The sequence below is a fragment of the Penicillium lagena genome (assembly GCF_028827675.1).
Source record: "Penicillium lagena strain IBT 129212 chromosome Unknown utg000005l_segment0_segment0, whole genome shotgun sequence".
Taxonomy (NCBI): Eukaryota; Fungi; Ascomycota; class Eurotiomycetes; order Eurotiales; family Aspergillaceae; genus Penicillium; species Penicillium lagena.
In genome coordinates this window covers 3,411,234-3,430,223 of record NW_026623226.1, presented here as the reverse complement: position 1 = coordinate 3,430,223, position 18,990 = coordinate 3,411,234, and the positions used below count along the sequence as shown (strand labels likewise).

Below are 18,990 nucleotides of genomic sequence, written 5' to 3'. Positions count from 1 at the left end.
CTATCTACCACAGTAAATCGCAGATGGCAGAGGTCGCTGAATGCAACAGGAGTATCATACTGAGTATCTGTTCCAATATATGGATGTTTGGCAGCGTCAAAGCACCGCCTAGGCAAGATGGACGGCCCCGTACCATCACTCCAAGTCATGCTGGAGGCTCTGTGCCATCACCGGCTCCAGAAACCCACCTTGTACCTCGACGAGATGGGGACGATTTTCTGTGGGACAAATTCGCTCTTACATTCGTCGCGCCCTTCAGATGTCTTCCTGGAAAGTAAATATTACGATTGTTATGGAACAACCCTACGGCACTGCTATCGCTCGCAAAGCCGCATCTTCAGGGCAGGGAGGCTCTTACGACCCAGATTACTGATTCGATCACTCAACTGTCGGAGAAAAGCTCCAAGGTCAACCTACGGCCGCCAACGGAAGAGGATGAAGAGAATAGGCCGTGAGTAAAAACAATAATAATATTAAGTAGACCCGTGACTCATGACAAATATTGAAATAACATCAGAAGAAGGTTCAATCTGTAATATAGATCGGGGCCAAGAGCACCCAAATTGTTGAGGGCCAACGACCCCTATTCTTGAAGGGCCAAGGGCCTTGATTGGATGCCAAGGACCAGCTCTGGGGCCGAAACTCTTCCTGAATGTCGAGATGTGTCATAAACTTAACGGGCTACTGCTACAGTCTTTCGGGTTGATGCTTGACTCCTTCATACTAGCTCTAGGGGCCACAAATCTCCGCTAGATACTTAGGCACTCGGAATATTCTGTTCCCCACATGTCTAAATCCCCATACTTCTCCATGAACTCCGAGATTACCTTTCCCCAAATTTCCCCTTTGGTATTTATCAGTACTTACAGTACTATGTTTAGACTTGAGTACATAGTGATTTCTTATGTACTTAGAACCCTACTTAACCGGTAGATAACGCTGGTATTAGTCTGTATTGGCCCATATAGTTCACTTGCTTACCAGATAAAAAACATCATAATTCTACCGATTACCATCAGATCTAGGAGAAGTGTGTTTCAGAGTGTCAGCCACTAGTTCATGCGATACTACTCTACAACTCCTAGGCCAGGGGGTTCCGAATTATGGGGGAATCAGCGGTGATCATATAAAACACCGTGATCTTCCTGACTATATAGAAATTCTTCTACCTTGACTCCCGCCAGACGCATTCCACAAACACAAAAAAACACCAACCCCAAAATGCGTCTTCCAATCACCAGTGTGGTAAATTCTACTCAACTGCTATCTACAACTCTTACTAGCCCAACCTCAACTGCTCTATCAACAACTATCACTCGCACAGCGTCAACGCCTCTACTTCCACCGGGCTACTATGCCCAAGCTACCGAATTCACGGTGGGCGCTCCGCCAAGTCTCTGCAAATCGAGCTCCTATTCATACGAAACAAAAGTGTCCATCCCTACAGGATGGATCTATCTCAAGCCTGACGCCCGCTCTGGCTGGGGTCCAGAAGGTTCCATTTGGGACATCTCTGCCGGCCCTGGAGTCAAGTTAGTCGATATGAAAGCCCAATGTGCAGGCAGCTCATGCACAGCCTTTGTCGGTATCGATAACGAGGAAGAAAGTGGTATGATGCAACAGCGAGCGGATGGTAGTTGGTATATGAACGTCACGGCCGACATGGAGACCTCACTTATGGTTTCGGGCCGGCTTGATAAGCTAGATGAAACAGCCGGTCGAATTTCTCCTCAAAAACGCGGGGAAACTCACGATAACAAGACGACGTACCCTCTAGTCGTCTCCGGTGTACCGCCGTGTGGTTTGCCGATTGCAGTGAACTGCACCCAACAACACTTTTCGGGTACGCGTCAGCAATGGGGTGCCTACCAAATGGACGACTTCATGAAGTCATACTTAGCCAAGACCGACATCAATAATTTTGAAACCCTGAGGGATCAGACGATGCGACAATTTGGATATGGTTTGTCAGAGTTGGACACAGACTGCGACATAACCGCAGACGGCTACAATTGTCCCGTAGCGAGTTTTTGCGGATCACACCCTACCATTTATGAAACTCGAGGAACACTTTTGGACTCGTCAATCGCCCAATTTGCCCAGTTCCTCAACATTTTAATTCAGGGAGTGAAGGGTGTCCGAAGCCCGATTGCCATTGCGATTGACGAAATCGCCGGATCCATCTTGGCACCTGCTGAAGCCGAGAGCGAGAGCAATATTCTAGGCATTACAAACGCTTTTATGGGGATCCTAGTCGCCGCTTTTATTTTCCTCGACATGGTAACGGCCGACTCACTGAACCTGCTTTGGGGTACCCTCGTCGCGGTAGGTATCTTTGCAGAGGTTGGGTTAGGCAGTGCCAGCGATATTCTCGGCCTGAATGACCCTGAAAGCTCAGATTCGGAATTTAAAGGAGCCACAAAATGGAATGTTGCTGCCGAAAACGAGATCAACCAAATCGAATCAGGCTTCGAGGCTCTGTATGACAAGAACATAGGCCAAGACCACATTGCCCAAATTCTCGGCGGGGGCCAGTGGACCGGCTGGCATCTCACAGGAAATTGGAGCAAAACAGGCTTTCAAGACCAAGTGTCCTCATGGTTTGGGCAAGCGATGTTCGCTCAGTACGTCACCAAAGCCCTAAAGTCGCAAGGTGCCTACATTTTGTTCGTCGCATATGGCGATGATGTTCTGTACAATGGCAAAACATGGGGATTCGACCAGACGACTTGCGAAGATCACTGGACCGCTGACTCCAGCTGGGAGTATTATGCTACGTGTAACATCACATTCGGTCCGAACGGGACTCCCGGCATGTCTCTGTTCACGCGACCTAGCAGTAATGGCTCCCAGTCAGAATCGTGGATGAGCAGCAAACTAGCTTATGGTGAGCAAACAATCACTGGGTGGGACATCATGGCATCCTCAATTTCGGGTCAACAGCAATTTGGCTTCAATTACACATTCATGGACCAAAACTTCACGAAGCTCCTAGAAGAGGGGGCTGTCGAGGGAGCTCAACAGGTAACAAAAATTTTCACGTCTATGACAGCCGACACTACTGGTCTTTATAGTGTGCCTGTCTGCGTTGTTGACGACCTGGTTTACATCCCTGGTGTTGATCAAGTTATGAGTGATATACAAAAAGTCCCAGGCACAAAGCAGTTCTATCATACTGATAACCCCTGCCCATGCGCGGGGTATATTTACACAGCTCCTAATGGGAAAGGGGGGCGGTTTACCGACTTTGTCTCTCAAAGTGTGCAGGACAGCTTTAAGGATTGCAGTGTTGAGGGGTTTTTCTGGTCACCAGGCGACGCAAACCAAGCTGATGAGTCTGCCTATGACGAGGACTATTGGAGTACCTGGGAATAATGGCCACGACTACCACCACCATCATCATCATCATCACAAAGGTTATTAGCATGTTTTATTATGAATAAACTGTCGAGAATTGGAATTCCTACGGGTCCAAATGCAGTCCAGATGCCAAGGATTAAAAGTAGAGTCTCATCCCAAGGCAAATCAACATCAAGACCAAAGAAGAATGTTCGTACTTTCTCATCTTTGCTCAAGATACAGCCAAGGCAGCTGCTTCCTTAGCGTTCAAGAGATAGAGTTAGGCAGTTCGGATACAGAACAATTTCCGAGAGCATTAACCATATGGCTTGCAAAGATAGTGAAATTCCCTACAATATTTTACTAAACGCGTTAGCTAAATAATGGTGAACGGTAACTAATAAATATCGAACGAGTAGCTTTCCCCCGGGAATGTTTTGAGGAGAGTAAGGTAAGTAATCTGCAGACAAAAGATGTTGTGCGAATTTGGTCCTGACAATGGGTTATGAGGAATCGCCCTGATGGGAGGCCTCCAGAGAGTCATAGAATGCCCCGGCAAACGGAATCGAGGCTAATTCAGAGCAATTAAGCTCGAGAATGCTAATAAGTTTAGAGGGGCCCAAAAAGCCTACACGGGCGGTTGGCGCAGATCTTGACAATATCACCACAGTCAATAATGCATCCACACACACACACAATTTAACGCCCGGCGGCTAAGCCGAAAGAGCAACTATCACTAATCTACCATACATGTCCTAACATATATGCCATGCCTCCTTGAAGCCCATACATGATCACTTTCAAAGTATGTCATCACAGCTATCAATATCCTGGCGGGTCCTCGTGGGTTAGTAAGTTTGTTAGTGGGCTGGCTTGAAGGCGCTTCTTCAAGTGTTCAACATCTATTCTCGGCAGTTGAAGCGCATCTACCGTCTCTGGCACGAGGTAGATGGTGTGGGTTAGTTTCGGGGGGGGGGTTCGTTGTGTTGGTCGACGTAGTCAAGCGGCGTCCAGTCGGCCCGTGGCGATTGCAACCCGTATTGAGGCTCGCACCGCTTCCAGGTTCGGCGTCCAGTTCTAGTCATCGGAGGGTGATTTTCCGCCCAGGAAGAAGGACACGTTGCCTCGGTGGGTGTGAGTACATTGCAGCATTTCCGTTCGGTGTGCAGTCCACTTCCGATATCGAAAGAGGGAGTGCTCCACGGTCTCTCTTGCTCGTCCACATGCACACTGATCCGTCTCTGCAACGTTGATCCGATGGACATATCCATTGAGTCTGGCCATGCTAGTCCAGGGTTAGGCCAGCTCGCTCGCTTCTTTCCACGATAATCGATCATACAGCTGTCGAGTGTGTTTTCCTGGAAGTGCTCCATCCACTCGTTTCACGTGTCTCCATACGTTCTTCGGCAAGTCATTGCTGGTATCTGCTTGAGAACGAGCGATATTCAGTGTTGTCGACTGCATCCTGGGGGCCGATTTTGTGGGACCGCATCCTTCTGGATTGTGGTCCTGGCCAGCTCTTTAGCCAGACCTAACAGTTTATTGTCTTCGCCGGTATGGATCTAAGGAATATTGATGTGGTTTCCGTTTCTCCGTAGTCTTCTCAACAACTTTTACATCTGGCAGAAGGATTCCTGGCCTGACTATTGTCGAGGGTTCCTTATCGTGAGAGCCGCCGCTTTGTTGCTTGTGAGCAACCTGATTCTATAATCTTTCAGTCCCACTAGCATGTTCAATGTATGTGCCATTGCTGCTAGCTCCGCAGAGAACGGATTTTTCTCTGATCTTGCGCCCAATGTCCCGGAAAAGGTTTTCAGTTTCAGTTTTCGATATCGAGGTAGTTGCTTCTTGATCGCTACCCCAAATCATACGAGCCCGTTTCGTGCCGAGCTGCTGACCGCGACTTGCATTGATCCGCCGGGTACAATCTGTGAGCCTGGCATTGCTTCAACATCGGTCTGCATGCGTGTCTCCTATGGTGCTAATGGTAAACGGATTGATGGTTTCCAGTGTCTCCATCTCGATGCTTTTTAGCGCGTCCGCTACCCGGTACAGCGGTGAACGGTGGTACCTCCCGAATTTCTTGATCCATGCTGTACTCTTGCGGAGGGGATCGTTTTCTGGCAGGGTGTGAAGGTCTGTCCACATTTTCACGGCCCGTCTCTAGAAACGGTGTTGCGCAGTGGCAATGTGAGCCTCTGCCTGCGCTACGCTGGTTGCAACGGTGAGAAATATCCCTACAATTGCCTGCGCTCTAACCCTTTGGACTCGTTTGATTGGCCCGATTGCCTTATCATTGCAAGCGTGCATCCAGACACTAGAGGCGTAGTCTACCACTGGAGCCACCGTCGATGTGAATAGCTGCCGTGCCGTTGCTGGGGATAAGCCGCGAAGTCGCCGAAGCTCCATCGCTGCCTCTAAGCCTTTGGACGCTGCCCTCGCGATATGTTCCTTGCACTTGAGTCTCGCGTCCATGAGTAGACCTCGGAATTACCCTCGCGAGGGTCCGAACCTTGGACCCTCGACCCTCACCTCGCGAGGGTCGGCCCAAAACTTTTGACCCTCACCTGACCCTCGACCCTCGCCAACCCTCGCGCGGGTGACCCTCACTGACCCTCATAGACCCTCATTTTCATAAAATTTCTGCGCTTTACCTAATTCGGATGGATAAAAATGCTGATTCATTCAATAAAATACCGTTATTTATACCTGTTTTCGAGTAGTTTGGATAATCGATATTGTAAAACCGCCAAAATAAATTGAACCCTTTTGAAATCTCTCTAGATTTAAATAATACTCTCTTGAATCTTTAGTACTTCAACTAACTATGTATGAAATTTTATTTAGGTAATTAAGATAGGTTGGCTAATAGACGTGTTGTTTGGGTGTAAATATATATTTAACGTGAAAATATACTAGTGTATCCTAATGGATTTTTATCGCATATGTATTTAATACTATGGTCGATCGTGCTGAATCTTGGACACATAGGCAAGAGACATTTAGTAATTCTAATAGTATATCTATAATTATATTTTAGTATAAAACGAGGTTAATGCGGCTCTTAAAGATATGTCTTTGGGACTCAATTGGACATAGGTGGATTTTTTGGAAACTATAAGGGTCGTGAGTGTCACGAGACTCACCCACGGGTGACCCTCAAATTTACGAGGGTAAATCTGCAGGTGACCCTCGCGACCCTCATATCCTAGCCAATTAAGAGAGGTGAGTCCCGCTGCCAAGTAGGTTGTATAGTGATCTATCAACTTCGAACCTTCAGCTCGTAGAGCTGTCTGAACCCCCCCTTGTCGTCCCCTAGTCATTATGAATTCTACTAAATATTTACTTTTGTAAGTCTTTTAATTTCTCTTTCAACCTTATACTTCGTCTCTCTGTAAGCTATGTGACTATGTCTCTACACTTCTCTAATCTTCCGTCCTCCTCTGTCTATAAGGGGAATTCTTCAGATCCTTTCTACTTTGGTTTCCCTCCAGATTCGCAGCTATTCACACTAGAGACCTTAGGAAGCCAAACAGCCTTAGTCGTTAACTCAGACTTTACTTAGCCTCTACTAATACCTCCTAATCCCGACGGCCTTCAACGCGTTAGCCCTAGCTGGCATAGATAGTACGTTCTATATACTACTATGTCAAGAGATGCCTTTGTTGCTTGGTGGTTGATAATAGAATATAGGACGACAAAACGAATAAATTGGGGCACAAATCACCAATCTGAGTGTTGGAAACAGTTCGAACAAGTCGCAGATATAAAGACTAGGAAGCCTATGGTTATGTGTAAGGTATGTACTACTATTCTAGAACATCTAGCCCTTGGCCGCCATAGAACGTCTTCTATGAATAAGCACATCAAGGGCCTAACCTATCGTAGGGGTACTAAAAGGCTAAGCATTAAGCAGATGATAGAGGACGCTATGAGCTCAATCTCTCTCTCTATTATAAGATATTAATATTACTAGGCAAAGCACGCTCTAAAAGCTAATGTCTTCACCTAGAGTGAATAGGAGCATAAACTTCTAAGACTACTCGCTATGTCACGACTTCCTTTTCAATTTATTAAACACCTAGAGTTTCATGACCTTATTTCTTTTGCGCGCCTTGCACCATAGAGCCCTTATATTCCTACTGCGAAAACGATTCGAGCCTAGCTACGAGACTTTGTAGCGGAATAGCAACGGAGCATCCTACGATACCTACTGGTAGACTCAAAGATCTCACTAGCGTTAGATTGTTGGACGTCTCCCTTTTAATAGGCCTTTATGGCAGTAACTGGCTACTTCCTCGACTATGACTAGGAGTACCGAGAGGTGCTACTTGGCTTTAAGCCGCTTTCTAGCACTTATTCAGGTCTAAATCTTAGTAAGGTCCTAATGAAGCTCCTCTAACAATATAAGATTATAGACCAAGTACTCGCAATTACTACCGATAATGCGTCAAATAACAATACCTTAGTGACCTTTATAAACGAGGCTATCTAGTCTCTCGAGCTAAATGATAGCTCTACGATCATACGCGTTCTATATATTGCACATGTCATCTAGCTTAGCCTAAAGGATCTCCTTAGTCAAATGAAATCAAACCCAAGAAACGAGATGGCTAAGGTAGAGTAGTCTAAAGCTCATATCCAGTCGCTTCGTACGACGCAGTAGAAAAGAGAGATCGTTAGCACGTTAAATAAGGTATACCCCTTCCTTTTACGTTTCTATCATTTTCTGATTTATTATTATATTAGATACGTACCCTAGCTATTTATATCAATCGTAGCCCCTAGCGTCGAGAGGCCTTCTATAACCTCCAAATAGAAGAGCCAAAGCTTATTCCTATTCAGGACGTTAAGACTCGCTGGAATTCGACCTTTCTTATGCTCCGGCGTGCAAAGCGATTATAGTCTATCTTTGACGAGTTTTATGAGCACTACGGCTAAGATCATTTTGCCCTTAGCGCAGAAGAATGGCGATAGATTGAATATCTTCTTTGGATTACACAACCATTCTTTAAATTCACCTCCCTTCTCTCATAGACGAAAGACGTGACTATCCACCTAGTCTTTAGCATCTACAATAAGCTCTTTGACTACTTAGAAAAGTCAATCTAGTAGCTCCAGCGAAAGAAAGTCCCTTAGAAGCAGTTAATGCTAGCTGCCCTCTACGCCGCTAAGACGAAGCTCTCTCAATATTATAGTATGACTAATCAGATTCCTAACGACCTCTATGCAATTAGCACAATACTTGCACCGCAGCAGAAGCTTCAGTTCTTCTCTACTAAGGACTAGGATGATAACTAGCGTATACAGTATCGCAATAGTCTTGAATATTGCCTTAAGCCCTACCAACAGCGGCTTTTAAGCACCTAGTCACGAGCTAAAGTTCAGCTATCGGTCTTAGCTATCTCTGAGCTTGAGATGATATATGAACCAGAAGTATCTCGACAATCAACGGCTAGCCAACACGACGAACTTTCGTAATACCTTAATAGTGGTATGTGATATAACTAATATTTCTAATAGCAACTATTCGGTCTAGTCCTCGTATCTTCTAGAAAGAGCACCAGTCCGAATTTTTAGCGCTTGTAAGCCTTACCCGCGACGTTCTCTCAATCCCCACTACTAGTGTAGGTGTAGAGCGGCTTTTTAACTCTGCTTAAGATGTCTACTACTATCGCTGAGGCTCTCTTAATTCTACAACGATCAAAGACCTAATGCTATTTATGTGTACATCCTAGTTCGATATTGAGGATGAACAAAGGGCAATGATCAATGAGTACCTCTCATTTGAAGAGATACAGACGGCTAGGGAGGAAAACGATACCTAGGCGAGTGAATTTGATCCAATCAGTGACGATGAGGAAACAGGAGAGGGAGATTCTACTCAGATACGATACACAGATCAAGCTCCTAGCGAGCGAAGCCAAGGTAAGCGGCGAATGAGTATTATATCTACGCTAGAAGAGGGCGATAGATATGAAGATAAGGATGAAAGCGAAGATATAGGAGTCCTTACACTACCTGATATGCAGCAGCGTATGTTAGGAAGAGTCCGGAAACGTTCAAGGCTTCTTGATGGGTATGAAGCGATATGAAGCACAATATGTAGTTCTGTAGCTGATTTGATCTAAAAACAAAGCTCTTCTTATCTGATCTATATGAAATGTGTGGACTTCCTCTGCAACTAGAAGATGTAAGCGAAATACTCAAAAATACAGCCAAAATCTACATAAAATATGTAGGCCATGAGTTCCTACTGTTTGTCCTGTTTGATCACCCGCGGGTGATCCGCGGGTGACCCTCGCGGGGGCCTAAGCTAGGCCAGACCCTCGACCCTCATTTTGAGGGTCTGAGGGTGACCCCCGAGGGTCACCCGCGGGTGAGGGCGAGGTCTATCCATGAGCACGCCTAAGATCTTGACATGGTTTTTGGGCTCAACGGTTTGTCCTTTGATAGTTAAAGGCCACTGGTCCCATTTGTAAGCCTTGGGAGCGAAGTGTATAATGGCTAATCCTGTGATTCTGCGAGATCCAGCATCATCGACTCCGAAACCAAGAAAAAATAATTTATGTTTGCTTTACAGATAGGTAGACTCTTCTTTGTGGGGACCGCTAAGTTGCCGATCAGTAGCGTTTCCGCCCTCCAAACAAAAGGGCTTCTGTTGTGCTCCTGTTTTAGGTTGGGGATGGGTGACGCTTACGAACTCTGAACTGAGGGCTAAAAGTGGCGGTGGAACAGCGTGGAAACAAGGGGCCAAAATACCCAAGATTGCCTGACCGCGACTGATCTCTTAACATCCTGATATTAATTTGGACCTAGGTTTTGCTAAATGACAGTCTCTTTTTGATTCTACCCTTTACGGTTGAATTCAATATCAAGAAGAGTTGGGGCCATACTCCAAGCTCTAAGATAGCTACTTACCAAGGCACCTGCGGTATTTCCCTTAGACCAAAAACCAAAATCTTTGTAAAGATTATAATATCCATCCAAAGTAACAGGTGAGGAGTGACTGTGCCGCATTTTGTCCATGACCAATGAGATTCGAATTGCCTGCGCTAAGGTTGGAGCTGGCAGGGGTTGAGCCCCATCGCCCCACAACCCGGAGCGGGGAGGATTCGATACCCTGAATCTTAGGATCTGTTTCCTCTAGAACTGCAACCTAGACCCAACACGTGATCCTCAATCGCCAATGCTTTGGCCTCCAGATCTCTGTTGTGTAAGCGGAGGGTACGGGTCCCCAACCGGCTCCCCCTTCAAGATGCACCTGCCTAATGAAACATGGGATTCCTGGCATAAGATAGATTTGGAGCGTTTGGTCACTGCTTGTAATCTGAGAATTCAATGCAACGAGCTTGGGACGCGTAAAATTTTGTGAAGGCGACCACTACTTATCCCTGGTGGTTGTGTTACAAGTGACCTGCATGGTCAGCCCGGTTCGCAGTTGGCACAGTTAATCGTCATATGAGACAGTACGGGCCAGACGGACAGGGGGGCGCTTCGCTTCAGCCTACGCAAACGTGGTTCTCCTACTTCTTGGCTCATATAGCTATCCAATCTGTGTCTAGGCTGGCTAGTAAAGCCATTTGGATCTAACACGGATAATCCCACGCTGACTAGCATCCAAATCCTTTGCGCCACTTATGAGAGCTCGACACTTGACGTGTAGACCGTGCTGATCATCGACGGTGTGCGCTAGAGCATGATCCACCTCTGCCGCTAGCCACAATCTCCGCTGTTTTCCGATTGGAATGCTTGAGCCGACCTTTAGAAATGCACGTAATCCAACGATTCCCTGCCGATAGGCGAGTATTATTGGCCGACCCACTTAAATGACGGACATGCTTCACGGCCCCAGATGCAACGGGGGAATCCACGTTTGATCCACTTTTTCTAAGCCTAGCGGCTCGGACCTAGATGGTGGAAAAGTGGGTCCGTCCGTGAGATTTATGTGCCATAACCCAACGTGTGCTAGATCCGGGGGTGCCATAAGCGAGAGTTGACTGTAACTAGTTTCTGCAATTAAATTATAGTGATTGTAGGAGTGGTAGTCGAGATATATATTTTGAAGATTACCTCTTCATGCTAGCTCTCCATAGCCCTTTCACGCTCGTGTAAGATAGCGTTATCCCAGTTTGAATCGAAATCTTCTGGGTTAGTGAGGTATGCGCCATCAGAATCAAGGTTCACTAGGTCAGCAATCGCTGTATTGCTTATTACAACCCATTCGATGGGGTTATTGTTTATGTCCATGGTTCGGAGGTGGGTGAAAATGGAAATCAGAGTTAATTTCAGCCATTGGGGAGCGGGGTACGGTGAACCCCTTTGGCACGTGATCTTGGTGCCCCACTCAGGGTACGCTGAACTTTTTGAGAGGGTGCGCTGACCTACGTTCTGTGCGATAATTTTTGCATGACAACATCGTCGAGACCGTATATAGTGAACACTCCCAATAAAGAGTGATACTCCTATCTATTTTGCTACTGACGGAAGAGACTCTGCTCGGCCACCATGACGCTTATCTGCTTGACGGGACCGTTCCCCATGAGGTCAAATACCGTGATCCTTGCCCCCAGCTCGTTCAGGAACCAATTCTTCATATCGACTACGACGAGGGAGTCAATTTCAGGGAATGTAGTGGCTTATCATTTTCGATATTCGTATCCAGAATCCCTAAATATGGCCAACCTTGAGGGTAATCCATTCAGTGATCATAGAAACAGCCTCCTGTGCCGAGGCTGACTTGAGCGCAGCAGGGCGATCAATTGATCCTTTTGAAGCGTCGTGACCGACCTCTGACCGACCTCTGACGAAGTCCTCCCAAGACCCATTCGAAAGAGATGGCTGAACGTTGGACGTCGAATTGAATGGTGCAGGTCCACGCCTTTGGCAGTAATGGAGTACGGCAATTCGAGGCCTATCATGGGCTGAGAATCACCGCGAGAAAGCAATGGCAACTGCAGATTGCAATAGAAGTCGAGCAAGGCAATGAGTTCTGCTTCTTTGATCTCTATCAAGTGCCCAAATCGCCATACTGAATTTAGAAGAGACTCGTTCTCTGCAACGATACCCTCGCTAACCATCAGACCCAAATCAATGGCAACAGCCTTCTGGCCCTGCGAGATCCGGTAACGGGCGAGGGCATCTTGGAAAGCATTCGCTGCTGCATAATAGGCTTGTGCTCTACCGCCAAAACTGCCATTGATAGAGGATATGAGAACGAGAAAGTCTAGATCCATCGGCATTGCCAAATGAAGATTCCATGAGGCATCCACTTTCGCAGAAATGCTAATTTTCCAGGCTTCATAAGTCATATTATGGAACAGATTATCCTTAAGAATTTGTTAGTATCATGGATCATAGAGTTTTACTGAGAAAGCTAATGGCAGGGGATCATGACTCACTCGCAAGACAATAGTTCCTTGGATGCACCCGCGGATTGGTGGCATGGAACTTGACAGTTCAGCTAAAACTTGCGTCAACTTGGAGAGATTTCCGACATCAACTTGAGGCGTCGCTACTATAGCGCCTTGTTCATTCAATTCATGAATCAGCTTGTATGCTTCAGAGGTCCTGGGCCCCGAGTGAGAAGAATTAGATGGTGAGCTCCTCAGTGACCATCCATCGTGCAAAACGACGACCAAGTCCTCCGAGCCAACCAGTTATCACACAGGTAGAGCTGCTGGAAAACTCATAGCTGGGCTTGGTTGGTGTTGTCACCTGATGTATATTAGAGATTGAGAAGATAAAGTACGGGGATTCTCGTCGTACCTTGATACTCATCCCTTGTTTCATCTCAAGAACACTTTTCCCAATACATTCTGATGGCCGGTCAACTCAGGGGAGGTCGTCAGACGCCACGGCAGAGACCTAGAGAGAGATCATGGGAAAGGAAACGAGCGGGTAGTGAAGTTGTAATGATCATGATCTCCCAGAAGGGAAATCCTATCTAAGGCGGTGGGCGCTGACACCTCTATGTTATCTGCTTAATAAACATCTTTTTTCCTCGTCTTTTTCTTATCCAGTAAGTGTTGCACGCCAAATACACTTCAGTAAACATTTTCACCAGATAATTCTTCATTGGTCGCTTATTTTACCATCTGTGTCCTTCTGTGTGTTTAGAGGCTTGCGAACTAGTTTACATGCACCTCTCCGTGTACCCGGACATGGGGCCATACGTTGTGAAGTGCTTGCACGGCCTTGTTCAACTTAACAGTATGGAACTCTAGCCCTCAAAATCTACGGGCCGGAGAATTCTGTTCCAGGTTTAGTCATGTAAGGGCCACCTTTGGCTGTCATAGCTAAGGTTTTCTCCAAGATTGTGGGAACTTCGGACGAAGCACGGACAGTAGCTCAAGCTCAACAGTATTGTTGGAAGTAGGCACTGTAGATGTTAATGTCACTTCATGACCACAAAACTTCCAACTGATCACTAGTTCCCCCAAATTAATCGGCTGCATATCCATAAACCCTGGTAATCTCAATCGTTGGCCCCACATCATCGCTGTACGGGACGATCTGAGTGTGATAGGAGACAATGGAGGCAACTGTGCCGCATCGTAACATCGACGAAATTGTTGCATCTAGCCCCCAACCTAGCAACGATGATTGCTAGGATCATCTGGCTCTAGCGACGTCTTGTGACTTGCGCTAACTAATCCTGGCCGCCACCTTCATTCGCGACCCCTGGTCTGGCCCTTCTGTGACGTAGAACTTGCTTCAAATCTGAACTGTGTTTGGTCTCCGAGCATTCACGCCATCTGTAGCTCTTTGCCAGATATGCCCTTGATACCCTACAATTGCTCTCCGTCTGCATTTGGATCATTTAATTAGTCTTCCTCTCCTAATTGGATGCAGGCCATTGTCTCGCTGCCCATTTCGCATGCTCTAACAAGCATATCAAAATCCAACATTCATAGGTGAAAGGCGATCTCCCTTGATTACGGCGCAGCGCATGGTTCGCATAGAGGATCAGCATGGCTAGTACTGTAGCTGTGCCTACGCTAAGATCTCCTTCTGGATGCGGCTAAATCGACGGAGTTATTGTAATTAATCGGCAGATCTCATGAAGCACAGTCTTCCACTTGTTTAGCGCCCTCAACCGGGCGCTTAGGGTTTGAGTTCCGGGTGTTCTAGAGTAGGAGGTCCAATCGTCGATGCAGGCAGGGTATTGGATCCTCCAGGTACAAGGATATGGGGCAGTGGGGCGGAATCTGCAAGCCTTAACCTACTTAGTGTAGGCGAACTGTACTTCATTGGCCATGCATAAAATACGGCACAGTCACCCCTCACTTGACGGCTTGGGGAACGGTGACATACAATTTCAAGGAGATGCATTACTTCACCCGGACGATACTACGTCCCGCAGATACCACTATAATGAAGAAAGTGATACGGCGCAGTGAATCGTTATACACCCTCGCATCCCTCCCAGTACTTAGTGTGTTACGGGACTCCAATGTGTCAAGGGCATCATTGCTCGGAATTAGCCCCAATTGTGTTTGCTGAGGGATTCTATGACTCTCTGGGAACCTTTCATTAGAGCAAATCCTCATAATTCATCATTAGTGCCAAATTTGCACTGTATCTTTTGTCCGTAGATTACTTACCTTAATCTCTTCGAAGTTTTCCCCCCGGGGCCGGGGGGGGGTGGGGGAGGGGGAACTACTTTTTAGATCCTCGTCAACTGCAGCTGATCATATCTTTTGTAGCCCACGCGTTGAGTAAAATAACTTAGGGTGTTTCACCATCTCACTATCCCTCCAAGCCATGGTTAATGCTCACGGAAAATGTTCGATACCCGAACTGCGTACTTATATGCTCTATATGGTTAGCCGATAATACTAAGACATCAGTCCAGCCTTTTCTGAACGGGGCGTAGCGCCACGTGGTAATCTCAACTGTGACATGTCCCACTCCTTCCCTCTATGTGTCTTCTAATCGGTGTATTGCGTCAGCGAGCTCAAAATCAAGGCGCGGCACAGGGCAAATATCCTAGTAAGAAAGGTATCATTGGATGCCAAACGCGCTAATGATCCCACAACACCCAACATAACCCGTCTTACCAACAGGCGATCAACTTAGACCCCTGATATTACGAAAACGAAGGTTTCAGGTCCTTCTATAAGAACTATGTACCGCCTGCGCTTATAAATTTCTGCAAGTTCCACTCTCCTTCCACTCTATGACGAGTCATTCCTATCTACCATAGAAGGGAACAATTCTATGCATGGTCCTTGCACAATTTATTCTCCCAACCCGCTACCATGCCAAGAGGAACCAAAAAGTCAGAGTTGGATAGGAAATACTCATATGAAAGCTCCCTTGCTATCAGTTACACTCCTCGAACCCAGCGTGTCAGCAAAGCAAAGAAGGGGAAGCGGGTTCACCAGTGCAAATTTCCTGAGTGCGACAAAGTATATCTTCAGCACTCATATTGTTGACCAGCAATCTAACAGCAATCTAACTATTTTATAGGTCTTCACTCGGGCTGAACACAAGAGGCGACACGAGATGCGCCATAACCTCAAGAAACTCTATCATTGTACTCATGATGGATGTATGGTAGCTTTCGAACATCCTGAAAACTTGATGAGTCACATGGAGAAGCAGTGAGTAATGCTATTAACCACTATCTCTATCTTGTCTAGCTCACAATTTCTACAGTGAGCATGATTCTATGAATAGCCAGTCTAGAGAAGGATCCCCTTGCTTAGTCGCAAGCGAGCCCACCTCCAATATACGATCTGAATCGATGTCTTTGCCTCCTGCCAGTTACCGTAATGGTACTACTAAAGAGGGGAGGAAATCGGCTACGCCGACTATTCCTACCCCCGCGTGGATAAATGATCAAACTTATCACCCTGAAAATGATTCTATACACGAGGCCAGCTTTTCACTAGCTGAGATGTCTACTTCGATGTCAACAGAAGCTTTGCCTACACATGTGGACCAAACGCCTTTTAATTTTGCTGGACAGATACAGGATATCTGCTTTAGTCCAGGAGGCTCTACGATAGTCTCCTCATTTCAAGGCATCAACACAGCTTTGGACTATCAGATGAAATCACAACTGTTAGGACCTCCACAACATTCGGGGCAAATGCCGCTGCCAGAGGTATGTGCGCAGGGAAAAAAATTCTTTACTGAACAATTACTTACTTGGCTATTCTAGGCAATACCGTTTATGTTTCCTGATACGCAATTTGCATATCCTATCCCCCAAGTGCCTTGGATGGTCTAGGATGATCTTGTAATTAATCTCAAGCACCTTAGGGCACTGGAAATATACAGTCGATAAGAGAGTTAAGAATTCTATAGATACTCAGATGTCTATTTACGTACATTCTAGTTATTAGAATCTGATAGCCTATAAGATAATATTAGTTCAACTTGTCCCTTCTAGTCAAATTATCTATTCTGTGTGACCAGGCATGACAGCACTGGGTTTGATAGCACCGCGTTTGAAGCCTGCGTTTGGATACCGTTGTAAATAAGTAGAGAGTCTTCCTCTGTCTCTTCTTCCTTTTCTCAACTTGGATCTCCCGTCGACCATAGCACTCAAATTGAATTCTTTGTTCGCCTTCTTTCTTGACCTTGCACCTGGTCACATTCTGCACCAGGAATAAGAGATCACCTAGGATCTCTCGATTGATACAACTTTCCTGCGGTTTTGATCCTCTATTGACTACCGTGGGCTTCAATTTTCTCATTGTACTTTAAGAGCCTCATCCCTGCAAAATTCATGCGGGCCAGCACACAGCTATATCAGCTTCGAAAATACACAGGCACAAATGCAAGATCTCGTGGGTGTTGTTTTGTACAACCATCTCAGCTGCTACATCTGTGGCAGATTCTATACACTATGCCAGCTAGTGGGTAATGCATGTACAAGCACAGACACCTAGGAAATACACTAGTTATACAGTAAAATTCAATAATAATACCAAAATTCTGAAAATGATAGCGAACTCAGAGCGGCTAGTTGCAAGCAGATCACCCCGAAACGGTTAAGGGCGCCAAGCGGGTAGACGACCGTGCTCAACGGGATCTACCGATTAATTTCAACAATTCCATGGATCTACCCGCTTCTAGTAGGAGATCGTCATATGGGTAGAGTTGTAGTACTAGCCATGATGATCCTCTATGTAAGCCATGCGCTGTGCAGTAACCGCGGGAGATCACCTTTGCCTTTTGGATCTTAGAATGCCCATTTGAGCATGCGATGTAGGCAGCGAGACGATGGCCATATAGCCTTTTAGGAGAGGAAATCAAACCAAATGATCTAAACACAGATATAGAGAAATTGTAGGGCATTAAGGGCATATCTGACAAAGAGCTACAAATGTCGTCATGGGCACAGTTCGGATTTGAAGCAAGGCTTACGTCACAGAAGAGCCAGACCAGGGGTCGCGAATGAAGGTGGCGGCCATGATTAGTTAATGCAAGTCACAAGATGTCGCTTGAGCTAGATGATCGTAGCGATCGACGTTGCTAGGTTGGGGGCTAGATGCAACAATTCCTCAATGGCACGATGCGGCACAGTTGCCTGCTAGCATACTAAGATTGCCTTCGTTTCGTGATTACATAAGGACCAATAATTGCAAGGGAATTGCTAAGGACACCCCCGGGTTCCAGTTGAGCGTGGCCCGAAATTTAGTGCGCGTGGTCCGAAATTTTGTCTTAGTCATCCGTGCGAGTTTCGGGCCACGCTCAAGTATGGGAGCTGAACGTGGCCCGAAATTAGTGCTGATTTATGAAATTTCCTGACTAATAATGCACCCTCGTTACTTTTATATACAATAATATACCAAATTACATCTATTCTGTGTCCAGCCTGAGGCTGTACCTTGAGCACGTGATATGATTTCTATTTCTGTAGATAGTTCTCTTTGTTTCTCCCTCTTCTTTCCCTTCCCTATCTTCGATGTCCCGTCGACTACTATACCTAATATGACTTCCTAACGTCTACTGGATTTCTCCTTAGTAGACGCCTGGTCATAGCTACTGACCCTAAGCTCTAGAAATCGTAGCCATCGTATAAGTTTATACTTTGACTATAAGAAAAATTTGCTTATAATATATAGCGTGGCCGCGACCCTCCCCCTAACCCTATGCCGTTCCTAAGCCTAGCCGCGTAGTAGAATAATATAGATAGTGATATCGATGAGGATGATAATAAAGACTACTTCGATAGAGGGGATAAGGAGGAGGAGGCGGAGGAGGAGGAGGAAAATAATAAGGATGAGGGCGATATAGAGGAGGATGTATTTAAGCCCTTAGCTGCTTAAGTAGGAGGAGTGTTTTTTTTTATATTTCGATCTAGAGGATGCTTTTTGTAATTTGTGGATATGCCGCTAGTATTATACAATACTTTAATAAAAATGTTTAGGTCATATAAAAGACTTATTTATATGATACGTAACATATGGTAAGTATATTAAAAAAAGAAATTCTGCTTTCTATTGATTTAAGCTCTATCCCCTTCACCGTCCGCGCCAGCACAATTAGCGTCAAAATTTAGCGTATACTGCTAGTGTACTAATGTCGCGCTCTCATTGGATAGTCACGTCAGATTTCAGTAAGTAGGATTACTAGTGTAACTATTCTTCAATTTGAACTATGAAAATCCCAACATTGCCCTTTCACACATAG

General features: G+C 45.9%; 3 protein-coding genes across 3 annotated transcripts; 2 read left to right on the top strand and 1 right to left on the bottom strand.

The window, feature by feature from the left end:
- Window positions 1-1,221: 1,221 nt before the first annotated feature.
- On the top strand, window positions 1,222-3,375 carry N7510_008137 (uncharacterized protein; the record flags this gene model as incomplete). Its single annotated transcript, XM_056980062.1, has 1 exon — window positions 1,222-3,375. The coding sequence occupies one exon, from the start codon at window positions 1,222-1,224 to the stop codon at window positions 3,373-3,375; it is 2,154 nt and encodes a 717-aa protein (XP_056833105.1).
- A 1,692-nt stretch (window positions 3,376-5,067) lies between these two features.
- N7510_008136 (uncharacterized protein) lies at window positions 5,068-5,373 on the top strand (the record flags this gene model as incomplete). Its single annotated transcript, XM_056980061.1, has 1 exon — window positions 5,068-5,373. One exon carries the CDS (start codon window positions 5,068-5,070, stop codon window positions 5,371-5,373), a length of 306 nt encoding a protein of 101 aa, XP_056833104.1.
- Window positions 5,374-11,816: 6,443 nt separating this feature from the next.
- N7510_008135 (polyketide synthase) lies at window positions 11,817-12,785 on the bottom strand (the record flags this gene model as incomplete). The annotated part of the gene is made up of 3 exons (XM_056980060.1): window positions 11,817-11,941; window positions 12,080-12,668; window positions 12,741-12,785. The coding sequence occupies 3 exons, from the start codon at window positions 12,783-12,785 to the stop codon at window positions 11,817-11,819; spliced, it is 759 nt and encodes a 252-aa protein (XP_056833103.1).
- Window positions 12,786-18,990: the final 6,205 nt, after the last annotated feature.